General features: G+C 39.1%; 1 protein-coding gene and 1 long non-coding RNA gene across 8 annotated transcripts in view; both read left to right on the top strand.

The window, feature by feature from the left end:
* LOC143276269 (uncharacterized) overlaps positions 1-8964 on the top strand; it is a 143041-nt gene that overhangs the window by 20451 nt on the left and 113626 nt on the right. For all 7 annotated transcript variants that reach the window (XM_076580762.1, XM_076580761.1, XM_076580766.1 and 4 more), the window contains exons 7-10: positions 1-49; positions 2735-2966; positions 3536-3705; positions 4274-4411. The exon at positions 1-49 is cut by the window's left edge and continues 83 nt beyond it. In XM_076580762.1, the coding sequence (XP_076436877.1) occupies positions 1-49; positions 2735-2966; positions 3536-3705; positions 4274-4411 (589 nt within the window). The remainder of the gene's footprint in view (positions 50-2734; positions 2967-3535; positions 3706-4273; positions 4412-8964) is intronic.
* Positions 5854-8174, top strand: LOC143276270 (uncharacterized). The gene is made up of 3 exons (XR_013053534.1): positions 5854-6326; positions 7057-7213; positions 7843-8174. It is a non-coding gene; the product is annotated as an uncharacterized LOC143276270 (long non-coding RNA).

Genomic DNA, 8964 nt, shown 5'->3' with positions numbered 1-8964 from the left:
CTCCAAGTTCCAGAGTCTGGGAGAGGCACCGCCACCACAGCAAGACCTGGTGAGGGATTTCACCTCTGTGTGTGTGTGGGTGGATGTGTGTGGGAGAGAGAGGGAGGGAGGGAGGGAGAGAGAGAGGGAGAGAGTGGGAGAGGCACCGCCACTACAGCAAGACCTTTTAAGGGATTTCACCTCTGTGTGTGTGTGGGTGGATGTGTGTGAGAGAGAGAGAGGGAGAGAGAGAGGGAGGGAGAGAGAGAGGGAGAGAGTGGGGAAGGCACCACCACCACAGCAAGACCTTTTAAGGGATTTCACCACTCTGAGTGTGTGTGAGAGAGAGAACGAATGAACGAATGAACAAAATTTTATTTTACAAGGGTAAAGGAGTAAGCACAAAGTACTTGTTTATATCCGGCCCTCTGGGCAAGAATAATAGAGAGAAGAAGAAGAAGAAGAAAAAAAAAGCGAGAGTCAAATTCACAACAGCAACATCAAAATGACATAAGCATGTACAAACATAAGCATAGATACTTATGTACAATACAGTAACGCTATAAATGAATAACAACGAGGACAACAGGGAAGGGGCGTGGTGGAGGGCGGAAGGAAGAATGGACAAGGGGAAGAGTAAAGAAGGTAGGGGAGACTGACTGAACAGACAGATATGGTGACAGTGACAGTGGAGACAGACATAGAGAGACTGACAGGGGAGGAGAGAGGCGTGTATATATTGACAGTCTATACATGTTTGTTGTTTATAATTGATATGTGTCACATAATCACAAGTTTTTCAATAAATGTGCATGATATATGTTTTTTAAAGATAGGGATGCTTTTTACAGTGCTTACATTGAGACAGGATGATATTTCATTCCATAAACAGCCCCCTGAATAAGACAGACTAGATCTAAAAGATTGATCCTTGGAAGTGGTACCATAACTTTATGAACATGGCGGTGAGTGTTGGTTACAAATTTATTCTTTAGTGAGGGGGGAGCAAATCCAGACATGATTTTGAACGTAAATAGACCTTTGTTACATAGAAGTTTTGTTTTTAGTGGAAGGATATTGAGAGCTTTATAATCAGATATAGTCAGTGATGAAGATTTTAAAAGAATCAGTTTTACAGCTCTTCTGTGCAGACTCAATAGAGGCTTCATAATACTGTCACTCGCTGAATCCCACACTGTTAAAGCATAGTTAATGAGTGATTCTGTATAAGCACTAACAAATTGTTTTCTACAGTGAAGATCCAAAAAGTGTCTAATTTTAGACAGTTGATGGATATTTTTTTTTATACCTTTTTGCATAACAGAGAAATATGATGTGACCATGTGTGATTCTATATAAGCACTAACAAATAGTTTTCGACAGTGAAGATCCCAAGAGTGTCTAATTTTAGACAATTGATAGATATTTTTTTATACCTTTTTGCATAACAGAGAAATATGATGTGACCATGACAAATTGTTATCAATGGTGATGCCAAGGACTTTATGGTGGTCAGCTTCTTCAATCTTGTCGCTTTTGATGAAAATAGACGAACAGTTTGTGGACATATTTTGACATTTTTTGCTTTGTTGTGATTGATAGGAATTTTGTGTTTTTTTAGGATGGAGACACATGTGGTTTAGTTCTGACCATTCAATCAAGTGGTCAATACTTTCCCGAAGAGAAAGAGACATGGTACACAAGTTAGTATGACTAGTATGAATGGTGGTGTCATCAGCAAACATTTCACATGGTCTCTTAGAGAGAGGGAGAGAGGCACACAAAAAGAGAGAGAGAGACAGTGACAGAGAGAAAGAGACAGAGACAGTAACAGAGAGAAAGAAAGAGAGACAGACAGACAGAGAAAAAGAGAAACACACACACACACACACGCACACACAGAGTAGAAAGAGAGAAAGAGAAAGAAAGAGACAGACAGACAGACAGAGCTCTTGACTTTGAATGTCTTTAATGGCTTAGGCCAACAGCCCTTATCCTTACAGTCATAAGTGTACACACACACACACACACACACCACACCACACCACACACACACACACACACACACACACACACACACACACACACACACACACATATGTATCTCTCTCTCTCTCTCTCTCTATATATATATATATATATATATATATAGAGAGAGAGAGAGAGAGAGAGAGAGGGACTGGACACTGGAATTATTTATTGTCATTGCCAAGAAAGGATTTTGACAAGGGGGCAACAACATCAATTCATATATTTTAGCTTCAAAACAACAAAAACTATATTTGTTCTCTGAACCCTTCAGTCAGTTTAAACCAAGAAAATATGCAATACTTGGAAACACTTAAGTCACATCCTGACAAAAACTCAACAAAACGGAACTAAAGGAAAACAAAACTGTAATGATGATAAAATGACAAAATGAATGGGGACTGACTTCAAAAATATATCAGACCAATACAGACTGTCTCAACAATACACTCAGGTAATGTTTTCTGTTTTGACCAAATAAAATAGCAACTTCCGTACTGACTGTCATTAAGTGCCTTCTATGCTGTTAATACTATTCTGACTTATGTACTTTTGTCTCATTGTTTGAGCTTCTGCAATGAATTTAGCAATTGATATATATATATATATATATAGAGAGAGAGAGAGAGAGAGAGAGAGAGAGAGAGAGAGAGATGGAGAGGGGTTATTCAACATACTCACCTCATCTCCACACCTCCCCCCCAACACCCCCAATACCTACCCACAGAGCAGCGACAGCGGGGGCCTCCTGGGAGAGAGCCCCTACATTGGCCGCGCCCGTTACCATGCCAACAAGCTGGCCCAGGAGGGGCAGGTGCTGGCGTCCCCGCAGAGGGTGCAGATGCACTCGCTGAAAGCCCCCGCGCCGATGCCTCGGAGCAACTCCCCGCGCTTCGACACGCAGCAGCACGCAGCCCTGGACGCTGAGCTGGAGGCCAAGAGGAGAGAGGTGGCTGAAGGTGATTGGAGGCTTTCTGATGATGATAATGATGATTTTGATGATTGATGGAGTCTCCCGTCGGACCGATGGATGAGTAGGCAGGCAGGCTTATCTGTCGGTGTGTGTCCTCATATGGGAGAAGAGGCTGATTCTGAATGCGCAGCACTTTTCACAGGTGTTGCAAGGGATGATTAGTAATGATGATATATGGCAGTAATGCCAGTGATGATGATGATAGTTATAATGATAATGATAATACTAATTCTAATAATGTTGTTGATGATGAGGCGAAGAAGAGAGAGTTGGCTGAAGGTGAATTGAGGCTTGACAATGATTTGCTAATTATGAATGGTCATGATTGTAATGTTATTTCCTCATCTGAATGACTAGAGTCCAGACCACCACTCAAGATCTAGTGGAGGGGTGGGGGGAGGAATACTGGCAAGTGTGGTATTCAGTTCCACCTTGTTAGCTTTTCTCGCTTCCTGGGCGGACATATTACCACTAAGGTCACCACTCCACGATAAGAAATTCACTCGACTTGAATACGAAAGCTTTATTTTAGTTGTACATTATTCCACGTTTCAGCTGAAGACAAACTAAAAACGCTGCAGACAGACCTGAGCTCCACAGAACAAAAACTGCTGAATGCCACACAGGAGCTGAAGAAGATGGCGCCGGACAGAAACACTCCCGAGCCGTTCCGCGATGACACCAAGTTCAAAATACGCCAGAAGCTTGCCAAGAAGATGCAGACAGTAAGTCATTTGAAGATGGCAGGGTTTGCTGTTGTTCTTGATAACTTGGTGAACAGATCTATAGGCTGACAGGTGTAAATTCTGCAAATGCAGTGTTAAAGAAAAGAATAGTGACATTTTTGCTGTGACTGAAGTGTTGTTTTGCATCATTTGTTCCCTCCCCACTGCCCCCCCAGTAATGCGTGTATATAGAAAAATATAACATGGGAATTTATTTTTCTCTCCCTGTCTCTCTGTCATTCTCTGTAAATGTATGTATCTATCTGTTGATCGATCAATCCATCGATCTCTCTCTCTCTATCTATATTTATCTGTCTAATCTATCTGTCTATCTTTCTATCAGTTTGTTTGTCTGTCTGTCTATCTATCTATCTGTCTGTCTATCTATCTGTCTATCTATCTGTTCATACAACTGCTGTGTGTGAAGACTATTATGAGTTTAAGTTTAAAGTCAGCGTCCATCAAAGTGTGCAGACTGATCCCTATACAATACACATTATCTGCTTCAAAAAGTTTTTGTTCAAGCATCTGTTCTGTTGTGAACGTCAAGTGAAAGCACTGTTTGCAGGTGAACGAGATGCGGGACAATGCGACGCAGATGGAGGATGAGATTGACCGCATCCAGCAGTCCATCTCGCATGGTCGTTCTGAGCTGACTCAGCTCAAGGCTGACATGGAGGGCCTGGACTATGGATCTCCAGCACGTGTACGTATCATCAACACACTTCTTTTTTTCTCATTATTTTGTCCTTTCCTGCCCCATCATCTGTATCGTTTCGGTGGCATTACTCTCATGCTGTTCATTCAGATTACCCCTCATACAGGGCTACACCCAGGTTCGTGTATAGCAGTTACAGCGTGGGCAGTCCACAGAAGTCTGTCTATGTTAGGTCGCTGGGAGGACACATGCCAGAGGAGACCCTGCACTGCTGCTGAGTCACTTTGGTGGAGTTTAGTAGCTCCTGTTCTGATTTAACATACTTTGGACACCACATACTAAGCCCCCAACTGATGACAGTAATTGCTTTGTCACAGAGTCATACGAAAAGAATGTCACTTCCTGATATTCAGGAGAGCTGTGGAAAAAAATCTGAATTAGTAATCACTTCCTCATAGTGAAAGACCCATTCAAAATGAATATCACTTCTTAATATTCAGGAGAGCTGTAGAAAAAAATGTGAATTAGTAAGCACTTCCTCATAGTGACAGAGCCATACAAAATGAATATCACTTCCTAATATTCAGGAGAGCTGTAGAAAAAAAAAAAGTGAATTAGTAATCACTTCCTCATAGTGACAGAGCCATACAAAAAGAATATCACTTCCTAATATTCAGGAGAGCTGTGGAAAAAAAGTGAATTAATAATCTTGTTATAGTGAAGAGATCTATGAGAAATAAAACAGCTTTCTCTGCCAGTCTTTGGCAGTCCTGTGTGAGGTTTAACATTTCACCACTTCTTGCCTTTTCCTTTTTTTCTCTCTCTCGAAAATTCTTTGGTTTTGTTTCTGTTTGCCTTTCTCTGAGGTTTCACTGGTAAACTTAACTAGTGTATGTTGTCACTTAATACATAATAATAATAATAATAATAATGGGCATTTATGGTGCTTAATCTTACCAAAGCCCTAAGTGCTTACAAAAACAAGAATACATATGTGACCCTCCATCACGGAATGAGTCGCTTTGTCCCTGACCAACTTTCCCGCTAGCGGCGATTTTAGGCGGGTGGGGGTCAGGTTGTCGATTTTCAGATTTTGACTTCATAGTAAACTTTAGGCTTTCTTTTATCTCATATTGAAGTATCTAGGCATAACTGTGTCTTCTTTTGCCTTAAAAGTGTGCTTAAAATGCCTAACCCGTCATTCTGATCGCCTATGACTTCGCAAAATCGATCAACTTTGACAAGCTTGCCCTCCGTCATCTCTTGGAATCGACCGGTCGAATCACACATTGTTTTAAAGGTCAAGTCCGTCTCTTTCAATCTATGTCCTTCTCATTGGTTGATTTTTTAACTACGAGCGAATCGTCGCTTTCAAAATAAGGATACACTACGTAAACAATGCGTCACTATGAAGGAAAATCCCCTCTGTCATTGGCCGAGAGAGGCCACGTGACAAAACCAGCCATTCAGCACGCCAGCTCAAATAAACATGGTCGCAGGGTTCGGAAGCACGTTTTCAAGAGTGACTTGGCGATTTCCTGACAAGATACACTTGCGTTGCACACATTTTGCCAGTCAGTGAAGAAGACGACATTTGTGAGTTTCTAACCCAGTACTTCATTGATGGAACTGACCGTTCATGAAATCGATCTCAGTGAACACGAAGGCAACGCTGATTTCGAAAGCAGACGACGCAGGATTGTCGTTCAGTTTTCATCAACAATAATATTAATTTTGATGTAGATGACGAATCAACATTTGCACTAGATACAGAAAGATTGGAAGCCTTCGTCTGTAATTGCCGAAATCACATGCACCAGGTGCCATCAGTGTTGTGACTGACATGGAAACAAGTGAAACTGACTTGCTGCACTGAAGTGATAGAACTGGGTTTCTCACAGCTCACACAAGGAATATGCAAGCAAAGTGACTGGGGGACTGGATATAGCTGAAGTGTCTGAAGGTAAGCTTTCTTATTTTACCCACATTGACAAATACTGAAATGTAATGATGGTATAATCAATTGATAATAATTTATTTAACAATGATTGACTCGAGACTGATTTATTGTCTTACATTGGAACAGGAATTAACTGTTTGACATGTGGAATAAAAATGATTGAAAGAATAAAGTGAATCTGAGGAAATTAACAGAATGTTAATTAAAAGATCACACACACACACACACACACACACACACACACACACACACACACACACACACACACACACACACACACAATGTGTGACACAGTGTGTATACATGTCACTCACACACACACACACACACACACACACACACACACACATACACAATGTGTGTCACACAGTGAGTCACATACTCACTCACACACACACACACACACACACACACACACACACACACTCACACACTGCCCCTTCACAGTTTAACCATTTAACTGAGCAAGGGGAGGTTCAGGGGCATGACATTATGAACAGTTTTCAGTTTCACAGAATTTGCTTCAATGGATATTTTATGTGAATGTGTGTCAGGTTGGGGTGTGTGTGTGTGTGTGTGTGTGTGTGTGTGTGTGTGTGTGTGTGTGTGTGTGTGTGTGTGTTGTTTTAAATAAATATAGAGTTGTGTACTAAAAGTTCAATGTGTGTGTGTGTGTGTGTGTTGTTTTAAATAAATATAGAGTTGTGTACTAATAGTTCAATTTCTTTTTCAGCCCTGAAAGATATGATGGTACTTTATATGCCTGCCTGTACACCAATGAATAATTCTGATATCACTGCTGGCAAGTCATGTCATCAGAAGGAGAGGCAACACCACCAAACTAACTACACTGTCAACTAAAGAAATGTCTGCTGGTGAACTATCTATGAGTGAGTGAGTCAACTGTTAATGTACTATGATTTATAGTATGAATTTACCATGAAGTGTGCAAACTTAGTTTCTTTTTACAAACTTTGTCTAGATGTACATGTATGGAATTGTAAACTTTTGCACAGACATTTACATAAATGATATAAGTGTGCATGTGCTTGACATGCCACTATGCATAAAGTAACTTAATGGATTGCAGCATGTCATGCACATGCACACTGATATGCACACTGATACTCATAGTGATACAGCATTAATAATCACTATTTCATACTTTTATTATCAGTAAACTGCTTTGTCTGATTATATTATGATATATATATATATATATATATATATATATATATATATATATATATATATATATATATATATATATATATATATATAATAAGTGTATTCTTTTTTTTATTTTCTGATAAAATACATAGAACTAGAAGTAAAGCATTTTGTAAAGTCCTGTGTAAAGAATGAAAGCTGTGATGTAAATGTACAAAACTGAAATTACTGTTGATATTTAATCTAATATTATTAGCATTAATGAATAAACTTTAGAACATATAGAAAATAATTCAAAACAAAGGAAATGAAAAGAGATAAAGAAGTATTACATAACAAACTGTTTCAGGATAAACCATGCATTTTTGGAACATACTGACACCACCGGTGGAGAAAAAAGAGTGGAGGAAGAAGGTTCAATATCAACACCATCCACCCTGATGACACTTTGTACCACAAGAATTGATTACCTGTGCCACATATCTGCACATTTTTTTATTTATTTTTTTTTTATTATTATTTTTTTTTAGCAGATTGAGTGTTTGTTTGATGAGGTTGTGTGTCTTTATTGTGTGAAGTATGGGTTTGACAAGTAGGTTTTCTTTGCAGATGAAGTGTTTGAAGTGTTCATTTGGATTATGAAATGTATTTCATTTGATGCCATGCTGGGATAAAACACACATGAACTTGTACCTTTTGTATGAGCAGTTTTGTTGTGTGGATCTTTTTTGTTATTTTGTTGTGCTTGTTGTATGGATTATGGTAATATCACAAACACACTAAGCCAGTGAGCACATTGAATTACAACAATTACATGATTCAGCATCATGATTTAGCATTTTTTACCTCTAATCTGGCATAAATTTTAGTACACATACTATACAAAGCAAAAGTTTCATAGTAATTGGACCACAAACAACACCACAACAAAACTGATCTTAAAACTGGAAGGTTTTTAGTCATGTTGAGCTGATTAAAAAGTAAGTATACTAATACTTCAGTTGCAATTCTTTCCAAAAAAATTTAGAAAATTCTTATTTGAATAAAATCAAATACACTCAATATTTTTCTTTCAAACTTTGTGCAATTGTGGATATTGCCACTAAGTATGTGTGTGCCAAATTTCATGAACATATCTTGCTTAGAAGTATGTGGTTGCTATGAACATGTTCCAAAACTTTTCGGCCTTGATTTCTCAGTTCGTTACTTTCGCGACTTTAGAACTTCAAATCACAATAACTTTTCACAGAATCATCCAATTTACAAACTTTTTTTTTCGCTGTAAAGGTCATTTATTGCAGATTTATGATATACCAATAACTAAAAATCGACCTCTGGTGCAAAGCGACTCATTTCGTGGTGGAGGGTCACATATAGGACAAGTATACTGGGATGAAACAGCACAGGCATCAAGGGTCATTCACCACTTCCACCACGATTCTGCCATTCTCTTATCACGCACACAACAGAC

Source organism: Babylonia areolata, chromosome 31 (assembly GCF_041734735.1).
Source record: "Babylonia areolata isolate BAREFJ2019XMU chromosome 31, ASM4173473v1, whole genome shotgun sequence".
In the NCBI taxonomy this organism is placed as follows: Eukaryota; Metazoa; Mollusca; class Gastropoda; order Neogastropoda; family Buccinidae; genus Babylonia; species Babylonia areolata.
The sequence above is the reverse complement of the archived record's forward strand: the minus strand, read 5'-3'. Positions and strand labels throughout refer to the sequence as shown.